Genomic DNA, 19,367 nt, shown 5'->3' with positions numbered 1-19,367 from the left:
GGGGGGGTTACCGAAGGAGTCATCTTTCCGTCCATGACAGCCCAAACTTCGTCAGTGAGGTCCTTGGTGAACTCAGCAGAGTGAGTAATGATGACAACACCACCCTCGAAAGCCTTGATGGCCTTAGAGAGAGCACCGAGGGAGTCACGGTCGAGGTAGTTGGTAGGCTCGTCGAGGACGATGACGTGGGGGCGCTGCCATGTGCAGGCGGCAAGGACAACCTTGACACGCTGACCACCGGAGAGACCACGCATATGAGAGTGAGAGACAAGCTCATCATCGAGACCGAACTGAGCGCAGTGCTCCTCGATGTGCTTGCGGACCAAGGGACGGAAGTCACCGGCCTCGGTCGCGACACGCTGGTCAACTTCGGCGACCTTCTTGGCGTGGGACTCCATGATCTCGTTACGGGGAATCCAGGCGTTGTCAGTGGACATCATAGGCGTCCACTTCTCGCTCTTCATGCCAAGGTTCTCACCGAGCAGGAAGGAACACTCGTACTCGTAGGTGTTCTTGAACTTGCGACGGTTGAGGACGCTTGCAACACGACGAGGAGTACCCTCAATGTTGTAGATCTTCAGCTCCGCCTTCTCGTCTTCCTCGGTGATGATCTTGTTCTGGCGGTCCATGGTCTCACGGTCCTCACCAGTCTGGAATCGCCATTGAATGTACTCGGAAGGAGTCTTCTCGAGGTGGTTATCAATGTGAGCGAAAGCGTGCTGCTTGATGTAGGCGATACGGATGTTCTCGTGCTGGTAGACCTCACCGGAGGTGGCAATCTTCTCACCAGTCAGAACGTCGACCAGAGTGGTCTTACCGGCACCGTTGGGACCAATAACAGCAATACGAGAACCCAGGGAAACCTGGAAGGTGATGTCCTGGAGCTGGTCCTTGGTAGCGGTGGGGTAACGGAAGTACATGTTGTTGACACGGATAATGGCCTTGGACTTGGTCTTGACACCCTCAAGGAAACCAGGCTCGGGGAACTTGAACTCCATGTCACCAGCACCGAGCTCGTAGTAAGAGCGAGCGGAGGGAACACGCTTGACGAACTCGCTCAGAGTACCACGGTAACGCTTGAGCTTGAAGCGCTCGTAGTGGATAACGTGCTGAAGGACGTTGTCCAAGAACTTGCTGTCGTGGGAGACAATAATGGAAGTGCAAGGAGAAGTGCGGAGGTAGTTCTCCAACCAAGCGACGTTCTTGACGTCCAAGTGGTTGGTGGGCTCGTCAAGAAGAAGGATATCCGGGTCCTCGAAAACGGCACGGCAAAGAGCGAGCTTCATCTTCCAACCACCAGAAAGGGCAGTGATGGGGCCCTCGAATTGCTCACGGAGGAAACCGAACTCCTCGAGCTTAGCCTCGACCTCGGTCTGGTTGGGGTCAAGGCCGACCTCACGAAGCTTCTTCATGGTCCAGCCAATAACGGTCTGCTCAGTGTCGGCAGAGTCCAAGTCGTGCTCAACGTAGACGGTCTTGACCTCGTCCTTCTTGGGGAAACCCTCAAGCTGCTCGTTGTTGATGGCACGCATGAGAGTGGTCTTTCCGGAACCGTTGGGTCCAAGGAGACCGTAACGCTGACCACGCTTCAGGCGGAGGGCGGTCTGGTTAAGGAGGATCTTGGCACCATAGGCAAGAGAGAACGTGCAGTTGCAGAGATCCTCACCCTCCTCCTCGTCGGACTCAACAGCGTCAGCCTCAGCGGCATCAGGAGAAGCGCGCTTGCGAAGGGTGTCGACGAGAGAGGCGGCATCAGCCTCACCGACGATGGCAGTCATATACGGAAGAACGTTGCGGGTCCAGTCAGCGGACTCAGCAACCCTTTCATCGATAAGCTGACCAGCAATGGCGGCGACCCATTCGATCACAGCCTCGGACTTCTCAGCCTGAGCCTGGTACTTCTCGGAAAGGATCTTCTTCAGGATAGCGCTGACAGTGGAAATATCACCAGCAGTAGAGATCTTAGGGATCTCGCCGTTCTTGATATCACCGACACGAGTGAGGGTGTCCAAAGCCTGCTTACACTTTCCTCGGGCCTCAGGGTCGGACATACCCTTGGAGGCACCCTCACCAGCGAGGTCTTTGATCTTAGGGTACAGCAAGGGCAAGAAGGGCGCGACAACCTGAGGATCCTCCACAAGCTTACACATGTTGTCGACAATGACGGCAGCCTTACGCTTGATGGAAGTAGGCTGCTCGTCCTTGAGACCACGGTCAAGCAGGGGAGTCATGATCGCCAAAGTCGGGCCGGTAACCTCGGAGACGAAAGTGGTAGCACCGAGAAGATGAACGGTTTCGGGAACCAGCTTGGGGAAGGCAATACACTTGACAAGCGCGGGAATGAACTTCTCAATATCCTTGTTGATGATCAGACCGCACACGATTTCAAGAGTACCGGTTCTGGCAGCCTGTTCCTTCTTGCCCTTGGCTGCGTTGGCGGGCTTGTACTCGGTACCCTGGATCTGGTTCTTGACGGCGTCACGGGTGTCCCAGATGTTGGCGGAGAGCGCCGGAATCAAGTCGGGAACACGGGAGGCCATCTGAACGGGGGAGGACTTGACGAGATCTTCGATGCAGTCCAGGGCCGTGCACTTCTGGTCGGCAGTAGCGACTGCATCATCGATGGTCTTGATAAGGATGGGCAGAACAGCCTTGACAGCATTGCCGTTAATGTTTTGGACTATAGCGCGAGCCGCCTCCCTGGCCACAGGCTTGGCAGGGTTCGGGGTCTTCGGCGAATCCTTCAGTCCGGAAACGACGAGAATGGGGTCGAGCAGCGAAATGAGGTGAGGCTCAACACCGGGTGCGATGGTAGGGTGAGAAGCAATGGCACGAACGGCCTGGGCGGCGCGGAGGAGAGCGTTGGTGTCCTTCTTCTTGCCGAGTTGCTGCGTGAGAGCTTCAACAGCCCTGTGAAGAACGACCAGTCAGTCAATATGCTACCGAAAAACTAGCTAGCGCACACACGAGGGTGTGGACGCAGACGATTAGATGTGCTTGCAAGGTTAGGACATACTTGAGTGGCAGGACTTGCTCAGGAATAGGACCAGAGAGCATTTGTGTGATGCTGGTTGTAACAGCGTTGGCCTCATCCTCAGAGGAAGCCAGGTTGAGGTTCTTGAGAGCACCCTCAAGCAGAGCAACGGACTCGGCGGTCTCCTTAGCGGAGACGGCGGGAACGGAGGCGATATCAACGGCAGGCATTTTGAAGGTTGATGAAATAAACTCGAACTTTTATTAAGGGGAAAACTGAGGGAGAATAAAAGATTCAAAGAACCGAGAACGGGCAAAGGCGTTCTAGAGGGGTATCTTGAAGATGACGGTAAGAGAACTGCGACGAACAGACGCAGACTGACCAAGTAAATCTATGATCCCTGTTGTCTAAAGACAAGAAAAAAAAAAGAAGGATAAAGAGAGGACCAGACCTCTATCGAAGAGATAAGGGATGTATGAGATGGAGTAGGAGGGAGACGCTGCGAGGAAAGGAGGGGTGAGACTTATTTATCTCAAATTTGTGTGGGTGGGCTGCAGACTTTTTCTCCCAGCGTCTTTTGCCGCCCGAAAATCCTGGCTCCGATTAGAAAAAATGTTTTTTTGGGCCAAAAAAAGTCTGATTGACCTGCGCTAACCGTACATGGCCTAATTTGCCTCAGGCTGCTGACATCGCCCTCAGACTGACCCATAATCTTGTCTTGATCAGTGCATTAGTCTACCTCTTTTTGCTGGTACCTCCGTGATATTTTGATAGTATACGACGGAATGGGATTCGTTTGTGATCTGTTTTACAGAAGCATCGCGGTGCTTGGAAATCGGAGAGCGTGTCTTGAGTCATCTCCGTCAGATTCCAGCTCAGAGTTTGGACCATGAGTCCATGGCAGTGAACACGCATGCTACGCCCTACTTTGACTTTCCCCAGACTCCTATTGTGACTCTATCATGAGTCCTTGCCTCGTACTCCGAAGTATCGCAGTTCTATTCCGGTCGCCACCATCAGATTTCTCCCTGGACGTGGGTGGCGCAGCCAAGTCCATATAATTTACTTTGTTCTTTTGTCCGCCAAAGAGTGGCATCTTATTCGTCAAGGCTAAAGTTGGGTCCCTGATAGCCGTGCAGCCATCTCTCCTATCCCCCGTCAAAGTCAGCCGTCATTTCTTTGACAAGGCAGCCTTAGCCTTTGATGAATCTCCTTTGGCCAAGGATCAGATGTACCGTGTAAAAAACATGGGGTATTGTTTGGTCGACACTTTCTCCTGCCTTGACCCTTCCGCTAGCTGAATATTTCAGGGGAAACGAAGCCTTGCTGACGCGGCTAAGTTCCCAATCTCCTGAATTCCAGACGAGAGGATGCAAACGCGTTCGGACTCGGACTGCGAGGATCCCTGGCACCTGGAACGATGGGCTGAGTTGGACGACAGACACAACACCGCCATTTGTCGCTATGCTCACCGCATCGCCCATACAAACTGACTACAAATCGTCAGAGCTGATGAGAGCAGAGCTGAGTCCAGGTCCTTTATTTAGCAATACTAATGTTCTTTCGATGCCCCATAATCCTTATCGATTGCTCTCCGGATCTTCCTCCTTATCCCCCGCAACACAGCCGGATGGAGTCCGTGGCACAGATCATTTCAACAGAAAAAAGAAAACAGATCCCCAATGTTATCTCCACCCAGAACCTTATCCTTTCATGAGCAATAGTATCATGCATCAATAATAATATCATCCTTCAACATTTCCCCTTATTTACCCAGGGCCTATCGGGTACGAACCCCCAGGGTATGCGACTATGCGCAGAAGTGAGAACACAGAAAAGGGGTGCCAAAAAAACCATCCATCAGCCAGAGTAAGACTGGAATAAGAAATAAATGACCTAATCTTGGCTGAGCCAACCAGAAAAATTCCCCATCACATCTCCGTATTATTCTTAGCCCGCCGGCCCAGGGCCCAGGATTAGGAAACGCATGGGCTGGCTCTAAAATGGTCCATGGGTCGTCCAGCCTTGCCGGGGCCGGCCTTTGACTCCCTCCCTGCCACGGCGCCACATGCCCGACCTTTACCGAATGAGTCCCTTGTCGCTCACCCATCAAACTCCCCCTTGAGTGATATCCTTTATGACCCTGAATGCCTCGGGGAACCTCTTTGTTCTATTTACCCCAGATTTTTCTATGGGGTAGGCACATCGTGCTCAGGGGAGCTAAAGTTAGCACTCACTATAGAGAAATAGACAGACGGGCAGTATGTCAGGCCATAGTCCGAGCCAGCTCCGTCCAGCGTAGGCTCTTGTGTCGTGTCGCCACCATCTACGTCTACACGAAGTAAGCTAGTAGTTGAAGTATTCAACGTGTAATATGGAAGTATCCAATCGGCCTTGAAGCTTATTAAAAGTGGATCACAACGGCCCCATGGCTCAAGTACAATCCGATTCATAGTACTCATGGTCCTCGCGTCATCTTCATGGCGAACGTACTACTAGACCGTGGTAGAAAGCTGCGACATGTGTTGCCACTGCCTTTACCCATGGGTCTTGGGAGTCCGGGTTGTTGAGCCGCCCTGTAGCTATACGAATGTGGGTAACTTAGTGCTACCTAAAGCTTTGTGGCGAGTTGGATTGACAAGACCATTTGGCCACCCGGACCCCATGCAGGTACGATGATGCTCGTATGGTTTACTATTGCCTACTAGTAATGCTATTATAGTAGCAGTCCGAAGGTATATGCGTTCATTCATTCAAGGATATTAAACACGCAAATGAAAGTCGCCTTTCAGTCTCGTGATCACAAAAAAAAGCGTAATGTTCGATAGAGTCATCGCATTTCAACCAAAGCGCATATGAAATACAGAGCCCACCTTCCAGAAAACCGTTTAGGAGCTGCTGGAGCTGGAACTGGAGGAACTTGATGAGCTGCTGGAGCGCTTGCGGCCGTGTTTCTTCTTCTTATGCTTCTTGTGCCTGTTTGAAACATTAGTATGATTTTGCATAGGTCAGGAGAGATGAGCCTACATTTTGGAAGCGACGTTCAATCCCACTGCTCCTGCGACAGCACCTCCAACAGTTCCCAATGCACCGCCGCCCATTTTGTGCCCTAAGAAGCTGCCCGCGGCGCCTCCGAGTAGGGTTGAGCCCAGCCCTCTTTCACCTTCAGCACCAACCGGCACTTGCGCGTGGCCCTGCTGCGGAGCTGAATGCTCTGGTTGGTGACCGCCGTAATAAGAAGAGTTCTCGCCGCCGTGGGGTTGGTGATATTGTTGCTGCTGTTGCGGAGGGTATGGGGAATGGCCGCGATCATGGCCGTAGTTCATGTTGGGATCCTGTCCGTAATGCCCAGGGTATTGCTCGCCATGCTGAGGCTGCCCATAGACGCCTTGATGAGGTTGTTGATGGTATTGCTGGCCTTGCTGGTATGCGGGAGAACCGGGAGAGTACGCCGTGTCATGGGGATGCTGGCCATAAGGCTGCTGTTGCTGTTGCTATACCATTGAACAGGTTAGCGATATTCAACGCAATGGAAGATTTCCAGATGCGCGACGTTTACGGATTGATGCGTGAGTAAAATTGACACTAACCTGAGGCGGGTAATAGCCTTGCTGCTGTGGATGTCCGCCATACTGCTGGTGCTGAGGATAATTACCTTGGCCGCCATATCCGGGACCTCCATAGTAGCCCTGGTCGGGTGGGCCGCCGTAATGGTTGTGGTTATACGACATCTGGACGAGATCTGCGCGAAACTGTCAAGGAAGAGCGTGTAGTTATCGAATAGAATCCGAGATTGATGCAGAGTAGAAGTGGCCGAAATAAGCAGCGGAAGGGGCGGGATTTATAGAGAACGGCAGACGGGGAAAGGACAATCGACGGCTCAGCGGGTCATCAGGAGAGATGAGAAGAGGCGCAGCAATTGTGTCCCCGCTAGGATAAAGCAACTATCGTCCATTACGAGACACGCCTCGTGTGGCTGAGCTTGTGCATAGTTCAGCTCTCATCTCTTTGTCGGCGGAATCCAAGGTTTCGTCTGGATGATGACGGCGACAATCGAGGTTGGTTTGATGAGGATGAGGGGTAATCCAGGCCGACTCAGGGTCTGAGGCCAGGCTCACTTTCCGACTCGCCTTTCACCATCGCACCAACTTCGGAGCGTATCACATTTGTACAGTTTGAAGAAGTTTCCGACATTGCACTTCATCCAGAAATTGGATGGATCTTTGATGGTCCTCTATGCAGGCTTCCAGCGCGCTGGGGAAATTAAGCTCTTGCCGAGACCCTGGAAATTGCAGATGGTTGCTGTGGGTACTTCGGTCTCCAGAGTACTGTGGCATGAATAATGAGCCTCTTGCTTACTGCGTTAAGTACCTAGGGTAGTCGTTTCAAACTTGCATTACGCAGTATTCTAAATTGATCAAATCATGTTGGTTTAACCATGCAACTCTGACTACTATGGCCAAGGCAGTCGCCTTCTGGCGTGACAGGCAAAGGCTATTAAAGATCAGCATCTAACCATCCACATCCAACAAGATTACTTTGGCGCTTATGAGAAGTCTGCACCTGCCAAGTACAGGAATAATGGAAAGGCCGGCCCTTTATACAAGAAAGCTACAGCATTTCAACGCAACTAAATGTTACGAATATCCTTGACCGTACCGTTGATTGCAAAGCCAGCCATCTCTCACGCCGGTACAACTATAGGGCCCTAGGGCTCTTTCCAGGCGGACCACTTAGGTATCTGGCGATCCCTTGAAGAGATCTCGGGTGTCTGCAATGTTTTGCCCAGAGCATATTAGATATGCCAAAGTAATCTTGTTGGATGTGGATGGTTAGATGCTGATCTTTAATAGCCTTTGCCTGTTAAGCCAGAAGGCGACTGCCTTGGCCATAGTAGTCAGAGTTGCATGGTTAATATACCGTGGACCTTGATTACTACCAGAAGAAGCAGACACCCTTAGGAAACTAGCAGAACAATCACCTGTCAGGATGTAGGAGAAACCTCGTGGTACAGTAGGGATATGTAAAAGTGGAATGTGGGGATGCTTAGTCACTGACATCTGGTCCATCGATCTATCGCGTGCTTCCAGAGGCATATCTGCAGGAATACAGATGGGAGTACTACTCCGGAGTAGTTATACGTACGTGATGCGGTGTCAGTCGGAAAGGCTTGGAAACTGCTCCCGAAATAGCCATCTTATCGCCATTGGATGGAGGGTCTCTAGAAACGTAGTCTAGCTGCCTTCCATGTAGCACGTCCTAGATAAGGTAGGCCGCCAAGACCCGCGCAACCAACAGCTGGATGGTTATTGCTCGAGATTTTGGCCGAATTACGACGACTTCGCCGACAACGCCGGCTTCACGCTTCTCCGCGCGTCTGTCTCGATTCAACGTCCATCTCCACGCTCACTCGTTGCGCTGCTGCAATACCTGTTTCCTCCATCATCTTCCTTCTCGTCCATTGTCGTGTGTCGCCCGCGTCTTCGGTCGGCCCGTCGCTCGTTACCCCGTTCGGAGGACGCCTGTCAAGGGCCACTCGAGTTTTGCATCGTCAACGGCAGAATAACATAAAACTCAGATCCAGGGTGTATCCTGCCACTCTCATTGCTCAACCGTACCGTGGGTTTGACCCCAGATTTGGTGCGCAAGCGCATTCCTGAGCCGACTTCCCCTGTGCCCCTTGCCGTTTCCGTCGACAACCAACCACAGAATTGGCTTGCGATCACCAAATCTCTGGACGGCCCCGTGCATCTGCTGGATTTCCTCAATGCACTTGAGTTCTGCGGATGGGGATAGTCTGTTGTCGCGAAGCACTGAGCCCAGTCATGGCCTTGGCCTTTCAGAGAAGCCGCGCCCTGTAGCCAGAACGGGAACGAGCATTGACTTAGATACCAACGGCAACTCAACGCCGCGCTCAAGGAACGCCAGCACCTGGAGGTTGCTTTCCTCGAACTCTGCGACTTGGACATCGCCTGACCCTCAATATCCGCCTATTATGCCGTTAACGCCGCCGCGCCTCGCCATCGAGGCGTCGCCCGACTCTCCGCAACGGTCCCGACTAGCCCGCCTTCGCAGCCCTTGGTCGTGCTCTATCTTAACAGGGCTTACTACGATTTTCGCTTGCGTCTTTCTCTTCTCGATCATTCGTTCATTCTCCGCGCTCCAAACAGGCAGCGATGGATGTGGTGTACCAGTGATGAGCCCGACGTTCCTGCGGATGCTGGGATTTGACACGGAGCATACGCGGTTTGCTACCAAGTACAATCTCTTTTTATATAGGGAGGAAGGTTTGGATCCGTACAGTCATGAAAATTTCGGGGTAAGCTGCTCATGGTCGGCCAACTGCTTCAAATGTTAACTCCGGTGTTCCTGCAGTTGAACGGCGCACCAGTCCTGTTTTTACCTGGTAATGCAGGAAGCTACCGCCAGGTCCGATCGTTAGCCGCCGAAGCATCGAAAGAATACGCGCAAGTGATTCAGCATGACGAGGAACGATTACGAGCCGGAACCCGAAGCTTGGATTTCTTCATGATTGATTTCAACGAAGATATGGCTGCTTTCCATGGGCAGACCTTGCTAGATCAAGCTGAATATGTGAATGAAGCGGTGGCATATATACTTTCGTTATATCATGATCCTCGCCGTACCCGACGAGATTCGGAGCTTCCGGATCCTAGCTCTGTGATATTGATCGGACACTCGATGGGAGGAATTGTCGCACGTACCGCGTTGACAATGGCGAACTACCAGGAAAACTCGGTAAACACGATCATCACCATGTCGGCACCCCACGCCAAGGCCCCGGTGTCCTTTGATTCGGATATTGTCCATACATACAAGCAGATCAATGATTACTGGCGCGAGGCATACTCGCAAACATGGGCCAACAATAACCCTCTGTGGCATGTGACGCTTATTTCCATCGCCGGTGGCTCTAGAGATACCGTTGTGCCGTCCGATTACGCTAGTATCTCGTCCCTTGTCCCGGATACTCACGGTTTCACGGTGTTTACCTCAACAATGCCTGATGTATGGATTGGAGTGGACCATCTGTCCATCACATGGTGCGACCAATTTCGCAAGGCTATCATAAAATCTCTTTTTGAAATCATGGATGTGCGGCGAGCCAGTCAGACCAAACCCAGGGCGGAGCGGATGCGAATCTTCAAGCAATGGTATCTAACAGGGTTGGAGCCGGTTTCTGAGAGGTTGCTCGGGCGAAGTGGTAATTACTTAACAAAATCTCGGCCTTGGATGTTACTAACTAGTTTGCAGAGCCGAACACACTTGTGACGCTGGAAGATGACACCAATACTATCCTCGCGCAAGGCCAGCGGCTCGTACTCCGCGAACTTGGCCATCATTTAGGCCCCAACGTGCACCTTTTGCCTGTTCCGCCTCAAGGGGTCTCTGGCAAGAAGTTTACTCTCCTAACAGACCAGCGCTTGGACAGACCCGGCGAGCAAGGCAGCTTGGAAGTCATGTTCTGCAGCGTCCTCCCTATTAGCAATGGAAAGGCTTCGTCGGTGCTTACAATCAACATGGACTTGTCGGATAGCAGTGGGTCAACGCGCCTGGCGTGCAAGAATGCCGCAGTGGACGAGATTCATCTTCCTGCATCGACCCGATCCTCGAAGAATGCGTATGATCGTGTCAGACCCTTTTCTTATCTTCAATACGACCTCGAAGACCTCGCAGAACACCAGTTTGTGGCGGTTGTTGATAAAGCTCGTGTACCAACCAAAGGTTGGGCGATTGCGGAATTTTCAGACAGCTCCGATGCACTCATCAAAGCTCGGATAGGCCTGGGAGGACTTCTGAGTGCCGGACTAAAGGTACGCCTGCCTGCCGAAAGGCCAATGCTCACTGAGGTAAGAATCCCGGCTCTATACTCGAGCCTGTTGGACTACAAACTTCGTGTCGTCCGCCATCGCCATGCTGGCGATCCGCAAGAACTCTTTGCCCCCCTCCTGCGCCAGTCAATCCCGGATCCCCACGAGTCCAAGTTTTTTGTCAATGTCGACAGAGTAAACGTGAATCTGCATGGACTAGCTCCATACATGCCTCCTCCACTTCGGCAAACAAGTCAGAACGGCGTGTCATTTCAGCTATGGACCGATCCCACGTGCGATTCCACGGTCGACATCACTTTGAAGGTTGACGTCGTCAGCAGTCTAGGAGAGCTGGTGATGCGGTACAGGACTGTGTTCGCTGCATTTCCTCTTTTAGTTGTTGCTTTGACTTTGAGAAAGCAGTTTCAAGTTTACGACGAAACTGGATTTTTCATCACATTCGCCGAAGGCTTAGACAGCGCCCTGCGTTCATCAATGCCGGTCTTATTGCTAGCAATGTCGCTGTTAGCATCTTCCCTTGCCACGTCGACCAAACTTCCTGTCGGAGACGACCCATTCCACTGGGCAACGAATTCGACTGAGACGCCTATTGATTTCACCAAGAATGATCTCCTCCTAGGCTCGCAAGACGCATTCTTCTGGTTTTTGGTGCCACTCTTCGGCCTCATCTGCGTTGGGGTTTGCGTTCTGTTCAACTACGTCGCTCTCCTTCTCTTACAAGTTTTCTCTTTCGTTTATGGCCTTTGGAACAGCAAATCTGGATACATCAAGCGTGATGACAAGGGGTGAGTAGTCCAGCTGTTGATTTGTTAATATTTACTAATTAGTTAGGTGGCTTCCCGTCTTTCCTGCCCCTTCTCCAAGAAGACGAATGTTCAAAATGGGTGTTCTCTTGGTCCTTGTATCAACAGCGATTCCCTATCAATTCGCCTACTTGGTGGCTTGCATTGTGCAATTGGCGACCTGTGTACGGGCACAGTGGCATGCCAAAGAGACCGTATGTGCTATGATCTCTCTTTTGATGGAGTGTACTAACAGCAACAGAGGTCGACCGCCCACTATAACTTTTCAAACTACGCATACTCGATATTCATTCTAATGCTCTGGATTCTCCCCATCAATATCCTTGTCCTCCTGGTCTGGGCGCATAACCTAGTCGTGCATTGGTTCATGCCATTCTCGTCGCATCACAATGTGTTGTCCATTATGCCATTTATCATTCTGGTGGAGACCATGACCACTGGGTCTATGATCCCCAGGGTCACCACACGGTACGTCTTTTGCTCGTTTGATCAATCTATCATCTAACTCTTCAAGGTTAAAACACGTCACCTCGGTCCTCCTGTTCTGCATCGCCGTCTACTCCGCGGTGTATGGAGTATCGTACGCCTATATTTCGCATCACCTCGTCAACATCCTTGCGGGCTGGCTTGTCAGCACCTACCTCTTCCGCAGCGGCTTTTCTCTTCGCCGCTTCTGGAAGATGGTTGAAGGGGACGAGTCACCCACCACGCCTGAGCCAGGAAGCCATACGAAGAAAAAGCCATGACCATGACGCTTTGCATCTCTTCTCACAGCATTTCAGCTACTTTTCCAGCACCTACCCGGAGTTCATCGGAGCGTTCTTACTAATAGTCTTTTTTTTTTTTGCCTGCTCAATTGTATAGCTCATTTCCGCCGTGCTGCGACCGAAGTGCATAGACTTGCGGCAGCCGTTAATAGGCCAGGGTTGATTGTATATACTGTTGAATCTGGATATAGATGGCTGGATGGATGCTAGAGGGCATGAATACATACCTTGCTTTGACTTGATTTTTGACTGGAGATCAGACGATGTAACCCCGGATGGAGCTAGCCCCAACTAGGCAGGTCCGAGCTTCTCCGAGGCTTGGACCGGAATTCGATCGAATCTCGATGGATAGCTGGGAGCCGGGGTTGCTGGCTCGAACTCGGAATTCGAGCTGCCGTTTAGGATTGAGAGTATTCTTTGTGCTCTCACATCGCCGTTAGATCCGCCGTAGAGAGCGATAGTGGGCAACTCTCATCATTCTGGTGAGGGCCAGGCGAAGCTTCGGGTGGTGCTTGGCTTGGGAGCCAAGATGTGTCAAGGCGGCTCGGCATGGTCGCGGCGAGAACTGCTCTCAGCGTGTTTACGTGCTGGGACATCCCTGCAAAGGGCTTTGCGCAGAGTTGAGGTCCTCAGCGATCTTTGTGATGCGTACTTTGTATTCCAGATCGTATATCTTCCTTGTTTTGGTAATATCGGGGTAGAGTTAGAGTCACGCGGAGGACCCTTCCTGGAGTCGACCGGCCCCCACCCCCGATGACGGCTCTGGGGATGCGGAGTCTGGAGAAATCCAACAAAAACTCTCACTCTCAAGTCCAGTCCACGAAACCTTCACGCAGAACGAGGACCCAATCGGACACCCCGGACAACCCCGACATGGATCCCTGGCGACGAACTCCGGAATGCCGTCCTTGCGTCAGGCTGAGTCGCTGTCTCAGCTTTGTCTGTTGCGAAATAAACCGGGGCCACGAACTGATCGGCAGCACAGCACTTGGTACCTACCTACCTACGTCGTATCGGACACCCTGCACCTCAGACCTGCGGGGCTGCTGCTTATCGTCCACGCCTATAAATCCTTGCTACTCGCGCCTCCTCTTCCTTCAGCCATTCCCACATTTCCTCCGCTTCTTTCCCTCAGCCATTTCTTCTCACGATGGCTGATGACCAGGGGAAGGCCCATGCGGGCCACTTCGAAGCCCCGGAGGCGCACAAGCCCCTCAGCTTCCGCACCTGCATTCAGTACCTCAAAGACCGAGTCCCCACGCTAAAGCCTCCTATGCGCAAGGCTCCCAACCCATTCAAGGCCTTGGCCCTGCTAAACAGACAGCAGTGGCTTTTTTTCGCGGTTTGTCATACTTTTTTACATAGTCTTCTCGCTACGCTCTACTGACTTCAGCAGGTCGCCTTTCTAGGCTGGACCCTCGACGCCCTCGATTTCTTTACTGTCTCCCTTACAACCTCTGAGCTTGCCGAGGAGTTTGACAAGGAGATCAGCGACATCACCTGGGGAATTACCCTCGTCCTGATGCTCCGCAGCGTCGGCGCAATCACCTTTGGTATTGCCTCGGACCGCTGGGGCCGCAAGTGGCCCTTTATCGTGAACAACGTGCTCTTCATTGCGCTGGAAATCGGCACCGGTTTCACGCAGACGTACAAGCAGTTCCTGGCATGCCGTGCCCTCTTCGGCATTGCCATGGGCGGACTGTACGGCAATGTTGCGGCGACGGCGCTAGAAGATTGTCCCAAAGAAGCGCGCGGTATTATCTCCGGTCTGCTGCAACAGGGCTATGCGTTCGGGTATCTTCTTGCCGCGGCTTTTGCGCGTGCCCTAGTTGGTACGACCTCGCACGGCTGGAGACCGTTCTACTGGTTTGCGGGCTGTCTGCCCGTCCTGGCTATTGTCTTCCGGTTGTTCTTGCCTGAGACCAACGCTTATCGTCAGCGTCAGGAGCTCCGCGCCGAGATGCCGGGAAATGTCACCTCTGCATTTGTCTCTGAGGGTAAGGTTGCGCTTAAGAGGCACTGGCTGCTTCTGATCTACCTTGTGCTTCTTATGGCCGGGTTCAACTTCATGGTACGCTAGACCCAATTAGCCCTAAGTCACCCTCGTCTCTCCTTAAATGCTGACAACCCCCAAAGTCCCACGGCTCTCAAGACCTCTACCCAACCCTGGTCCAGCGCCAATTCGGCTTCTCCCGCGACGCCGTCACAGTAACCCAAGTCGTCTCCAACCTCGGCGCCCTAACTGGCGGCACCCTCTGCGGCTGGGGGTCCCAAATCCTCGGGCGCCGCTTCTCCATCATCGTCATTAGCATCGTGGGCGGCGCGCTATTGTACCCCTACACCTTCGTCTCGAGCCACAAGATCATGGCCGCCGCCTTCTTCGAGCAGTTCTGCGTCCAGGGCGCCTGGGGCGTGATTCCCATCCACCTGATGGAGCTGTCGCCCGGCTCAATCCGCACCTTCACAGTCGGCACGGCGTACCAGCTCGGTAACCTTGTGTCGTCTGCAAGCTCGACGATCGAGTCGACTATCGGCGAGCGGTTCCCGCTGCCGCCGACGGAGGAGGGCGTTGAGCGGTATGATTACGGCAAGGTCATTTGCATCTTTATGGGGTGCGTCTTTGCTTATGTTATTGTTATTACGTTTTTTGGACCCGAGCGCTTGGGGAGGGACTTTGATGTTGAGAATGATGAGGATGTTGGCGAGGTTAGGGCTGAGAGGGGCGTTGAGGTGGAGAAGGGGCGGGTGTAGTTGTGGTTTGGGATATATGTTTGATATGTTTTGGTGATGGGTGTGGTTTTGGATTTCTTGGATATGAAGCTACGCTGATGGATCTTGATGGCTTACGATGAAATGAATGGATTTGCTTTGGTATGACGATCCACTGGCAGCATGTGTATTTGGTCCAAGTATTGTAGTGAGAAGCTGACTGAGAGTTAAGCTACAATTTGCTTGTTATACGAGGGACTTATTAGTCCAAGGTGGTCATGCTATGCTGTAATCATATGTCTCTGCGACTAAAAAGCCCTCCCTTTCCAGGCTATTCAGACAGAGCCCACCACGTTTTGGGTCACGACTCACATACAATACAGATTATGCGCTATAAAGGCCCGCCATGCTCAAGACCAAAACACATAACCCTCAAGCACAGCCAGCCAGACATGCTATATATACCCTAACTTCCACCCATCCCCAAACACCACACCGACCATCTTGCGGAAAAACAAACCCTCCCCCGGGCCCTCCCCTTGAATTTAGACTCACGCCCTGTACCCCGTTAGCCCAATACCACCAAGAAAGACCCTGGTGTAAATGCAGGACGCACAGTATCCGCACCGTGAAATCCCCCTTGATCTTCGCCCGGATCTGCACCTCGCGCGGCATGTCGATGCTGAAGACCGTCTTCAGCAGCTCGTCGGGTTTCAGGTTGCTGCCGTCTTGGCCTTCGTCTTCGTCTTCGTCTTCGTTGTCGGAGTCCGAGTCCGAGAGGCTTCGTAGATTGCTGAATTTGTAGCTTACTGTGTTTGTGCCTGGATTTGAATTTGCATCTGGATCTGGGCTGGTTTCCTTGGTGGTGGGGGTGTTTGCTTGTTCTGGTGCTTGGTCTTGATTTTGTTTTTGGCTGTCTGGTGAGACTGAGACTGGCTGATCTACGCTGGGCCTGGAAGTAGAGTTCTTATTCTCTGCTTCTTGCTTCTCTTGGTTTAGGGAGAGGCGCGCCAGGTGATGCTGGAGGTCTGGGGTTGAGGGGGTGGTGTTCTCGTCAATTTGCGGCTGGCCCCGGTTTCGGCCATGGTCTTTCAGGCCGTCTGATTCCACGTTGTATCTGTGCCTGCCGACTACTCTTGCGCGTGAGACTGGTGGCTGGTGAGTGGTGAGTGGTGAGTGGTGAGTGGTGAGTGGTGAGTGGTGAGTGGTGACTGGGTTGGCGCTCTGTATACGAAGTCGAGAGGGGGTGTGCCATGACGTCAGAGGTGGCTTGATCTAGGTAGGTATAGCAGGCTGGTGACCATCTTAACACATCTACATCTATCTATCCCAGTTGCCTTTATCTTTTGATTCCGAATAAGTGGGGAAGTAGGTCCTTTGATGTTATGTTGGGATAGAATTAGGATACGTCAGGCACTGCGAATACGTACCAGCGCGTCAGTTGGAATCCGCATCGCATCTGCATCCAGCCTACACGGCCTGCATGGCCTGCAGGGTCGAGTATAGCTAATCACACTGTATTCATACTGATGACCTTAAGACCCAATAGGTTTGTACTGTCCTAGTTTTATTCGCCCTGGCTCGTCTCGTCCCTACTCGTCCATGTCCGGATGTAGCAGGTCAGATACTCAACATGACAGGATATAGAGGGACTTATATGCATTGCCGACTAGGACAGTTGAACCAGAGCGAGGTGTCATAGAGCGTAGCCGCTGCCAGATTTTTCTGTTGACGCGAGACTGGGAGAGATCGCAGACGACGAGAGAGGTTGGTCAGTTAGGGTTAGCTAACCCTGAAGGCATGGGCATCGCCAACGTGAACGGGCATATGATGGATTTGGCGTGCATACATTCCTCCATGCACTTTGCGATGATGCCGGGAATAAAGGGGCCACGTTCGATCTCTGAGTAGTGGACAAGGATATACATTGAACGACCGCTTGGAGTAGGACCAGGTCCGAGTCCTGAGAGTAGCTCTTGAAACACACTTTTTATTTCAGAAGATTGGCATGATCTATTCAGATGCGTGGGCCTCCGTATATATCTCTGGAAAGAAAGCTGCCCCAGGCCCATCTACAAAACACCCTATATACGCCATTTATATGAATACAAGTTTAGTACAAACCCCCGGATGCTGGCATACACCGCCCCGTCAAGCCTCAACAGGCCCAACCCTAACCTCCCCTCTCTTCCTCAGCTCCTCAATATTCTTGATCTTCTCATCATGCTTCGCGCGCTGCTTCCTGTTCGCCGCAAACCTCTTCTTCGAGCCGAACCTCAACTTTGTAATGATATCCGTCGCCTGACCACGCGTAAGATCACCGTTTTGAATTTCCCCCTGCCGGATTTTCGCCGCATTCAAGAACTTCACTTGCGACGGAGACGCTGGGTAGCTTCGCCACTGCTGCCGGGTAGAGATGTAGTGGTTTGCGAAATGGGACGCCGCGAATGTATCGGCTGCGCGGACGGCGGCTTCAAAGTCCTCTGCCTTGGCGATGAGCCGGGGCCGTGTATATTGTTTTGTGTCCTCGGTGGGTTTGAATGTCATTACGTGGTTGACTAGGTACTGGGTTGATAGCTCGTTCGGCTCCGTTGGGTCTTGTTGTTCGAGTGTTAGCCAGCCGGTGCCGCCTGAGAGGATATATTTCTTTTCGCCGACGCGGACCCAGGCGTACTGGCTGATGGAGCGGATGTGTCTTTCGGATTTCATGTCGTGGATGAGGTCGTAGATGGTGTCGTATTTGGTGAAAGTAAGCTTAATGTCATCGGGCATGGGCCGTTCGCTTTCAGCGAGAGATGTATTGTTCAATTGGGAGCTCTCTTCTTCTGCAGTTCTTTTCTCTTTCATTTCCTTTGCCGTTGCTTTCTCAAGGACCTCGTCGGGGTGTAGTCCGAAGAGCGTAGGGGTAGAGATGACGCCTGTGTCGAGGGTAGCTACCATATCAATGATATGGCAGTCCTTCTTGCCGGGGTACAAGCGCAAGCCTCGTCCAATCATCTGAATCAGTAGGTTGCGAGATCGGGTGGGCCGGGCAAGTAGAACACAGTCAACGTTGGGCATATCCGTGCCCTCCGTAAACAGGCCGCAGTTGAGCAGCACAGGAAATTCCCTGGCTCGGAACTTATCTAGCTGTTCGTCTCTCGTGGTCTTCGCGGTGGTACCCGTGATATACCGCGCGTCAATGCCATACTGTCGGAAAGCCTCCGTCAACCCTTTTGTATGTTCGATGTCGACGCAGAAGACCAGAGTGGATTTCCTTTCCGCTGCATTAGCCATCCACGCGCGGATAGTAATTTCATTTGTCTGAGCAGTGTTGACAGCTTTGGATAGTGATCCTACAGCGAAATCTCCAAATTTGTCCTTTCTAACGCCGGTCAAATTCGCCTGAGACTGTACGGTGGTGAACACTGCATTGGCAAGCCATTGGTCGTTGATCATTTCCGTATAGTCTTTATGATACACGATCTGGTCAATGGCAGCGCCCAGTTTGAGTCCATCAAATCGCGAGAATGTGGCTGACACACCAACTAGGATCGGGGATTCCGGCGATTTTTGGTTGAGGCCGAAGTACCCCAATGCCGTGCGATATGTTGGGGCAACGATATGATGCGCCTCATCCACCAAGACTAACTTGAAGCGCCTGGGATCAAACTTGGCAAGCCGATCCTTGGATGTAAGGCTCCTGACAGAGGCAATGATGATATCCCCGGAGCCCGAGGCGACGCGGTTGCCCATCTCAATCTCCACTGTTTTATCGGGGTATGCGAGGAGACAATGTTTGTATGCTTGCTCAACCAACTCTCTCCGATGAACAATGATTAACGACTTCTCGCCGATCGTATTTCTCGGAGGTATCCTCCCAATAAGCTGGGTAAATATGACCTAAGAAGCGCATATAGTTAGTTGATGCGTTGAATGCAGCCAAGTCTTCACTGACCGTCTTTCCGGCGCCCGTTGCCAGGGATATCCCCAGCCGTTTGTGTCCCTGCTCGACATGATCCAAGACCGATTGAATGCATTCTTCCTGGTAGTCTCGAAGCTTAATCGCTGGTGTTTCCGGGGGCGTAGCTGTGGCTAGCGCGGAGTTCCATCGCTGAGATCGCTGCAAGATCGTGTTTGGCCGCGTCCAAGAGGGTCTTGCAGCCCTGGAGAGGTACCTGAGCGGCAATCCCAGCCTCGCTCTTCGATAAATAAATTCCATATAGAATCCATGCGAGCGCAAATATCTTGGGATTTGTTTCTCGACCGAGACGTCACGCGG

At 52.3% G+C, this 19,367-nt stretch overlaps 5 protein-coding genes across 5 annotated transcripts in view; 2 read left to right on the top strand and 3 right to left on the bottom strand.

Annotated features, from left to right (window-relative positions):
- The window catches only part of BDW74DRAFT_185255 (putative translation elongation factor eEF-3), a gene marked incomplete at its 5' end in the record, with an annotated part of 3,816 nt that extends 612 nt beyond the window's left edge, over positions 1–3,204 (bottom strand). Inside the window, 2 exons of the mRNA XM_073731011.1 lie at positions 12–2,910; positions 3,017–3,204. Coding sequence (XP_073583906.1) covers positions 12–2,910; positions 3,017–3,204 — 3,087 coding nt within the window. The remainder of the gene's footprint in view (positions 1–11; positions 2,911–3,016) is intronic.
- A 2,574-nt stretch (positions 3,205–5,778) lies between these two features.
- BDW74DRAFT_153165 (putative glutamine-serine rich protein MS8) lies at positions 5,779–7,425 on the bottom strand. The gene is made up of 2 exons (XM_073724476.1): positions 6,565–7,425; positions 5,779–6,468 (listed from the first exon to the last, which is right to left on the bottom strand). The coding sequence occupies exons 1-2, from the start codon at positions 6,703–6,705 to the stop codon at positions 5,998–6,000; spliced, it is 612 nt and encodes a 203-aa protein (XP_073583905.1). The 5' UTR covers positions 6,706–7,425; the 3' UTR covers positions 5,779–5,997.
- Positions 7,426–8,378: 953 nt separating this feature from the next.
- BDW74DRAFT_153164 (GPI inositol-deacylase) lies at positions 8,379–12,646 on the top strand. Its single transcript, XM_073724475.1, has 6 exons — positions 8,379–9,293; positions 9,350–10,199; positions 10,250–11,612; positions 11,659–11,824; positions 11,872–12,098; positions 12,145–12,646. The coding sequence occupies exons 1-6, from the start codon at positions 8,742–8,744 to the stop codon at positions 12,374–12,376; spliced, it is 3,390 nt and encodes a 1,129-aa protein (XP_073583904.1). The 5' UTR covers positions 8,379–8,741; the 3' UTR covers positions 12,377–12,646.
- An 889-nt stretch (positions 12,647–13,535) lies between these two features.
- On the top strand, positions 13,536–15,148 carry BDW74DRAFT_185253 (sugar transporter family protein; the record flags this gene model as incomplete). The annotated part of the gene is made up of 3 exons (XM_073731010.1): positions 13,536–13,739; positions 13,794–14,468; positions 14,534–15,148. The coding sequence occupies exons 1-3, from the start codon at positions 13,548–13,550 to the stop codon at positions 15,146–15,148; spliced, it is 1,482 nt and encodes a 493-aa protein (XP_073583903.1). The 5' UTR covers positions 13,536–13,547.
- Positions 15,149–17,103: 1,955 nt separating this feature from the next.
- BDW74DRAFT_185251 (DEAD/DEAH box helicase) lies at positions 17,104–19,307 on the bottom strand (the record flags this gene model as incomplete). The annotated part of the gene is made up of 2 exons (XM_073731009.1): positions 17,104–18,988; positions 19,044–19,307. The coding sequence occupies 2 exons, from the start codon at positions 19,305–19,307 to the stop codon at positions 17,258–17,260; spliced, it is 1,995 nt and encodes a 664-aa protein (XP_073583902.1). The 3' UTR covers positions 17,104–17,257.
- Positions 19,308–19,367: the final 60 nt, after the last annotated feature.

This window comes from Aspergillus multicolor (genome assembly GCF_047715735.1).
Source record: "Aspergillus multicolor strain CBS 133.54 unplaced genomic scaffold BDW74scaffold_12, whole genome shotgun sequence".
Classification (NCBI taxonomy): domain Eukaryota; kingdom Fungi; phylum Ascomycota; class Eurotiomycetes; order Eurotiales; family Aspergillaceae; genus Aspergillus; species Aspergillus multicolor.
The sequence above is the reverse complement of the archived record's forward strand: the minus strand, read 5'-3'. Positions and strand labels throughout refer to the sequence as shown.

Excerpts from the sequence above, each read along its gene's own strand:
- BDW74DRAFT_153165 (XM_073724476.1), bottom strand. The coding sequence starts at position 6,705 with ATGTCGTATAACCACAACCATTACGGCGGCCCACCCGACCAGGGCTAC. Across the intron at positions 6,469-6,564 it reads AAGGCTATTACCCGCCTCAG|CAACAGCAACAGCAGCCTTA; the intron begins GTTAGTGTCAAT and ends TCAATGGTATAG.
- BDW74DRAFT_153164 (XM_073724475.1), top strand. The coding sequence starts at position 8,742 with ATGCACTTGAGTTCTGCGGATGGGGATAGTCTGTTGTCGCGAAGCACT. Across the intron at positions 9,294-9,349 it reads ACAGTCATGAAAATTTCGGG|TTGAACGGCGCACCAGTCCT; the intron begins GTAAGCTGCTCA and ends GTGTTCCTGCAG. Across the intron at positions 11,613-11,658 it reads ATCAAGCGTGATGACAAGGG|GTGGCTTCCCGTCTTTCCTG; the intron begins GTGAGTAGTCCA and ends CTAATTAGTTAG.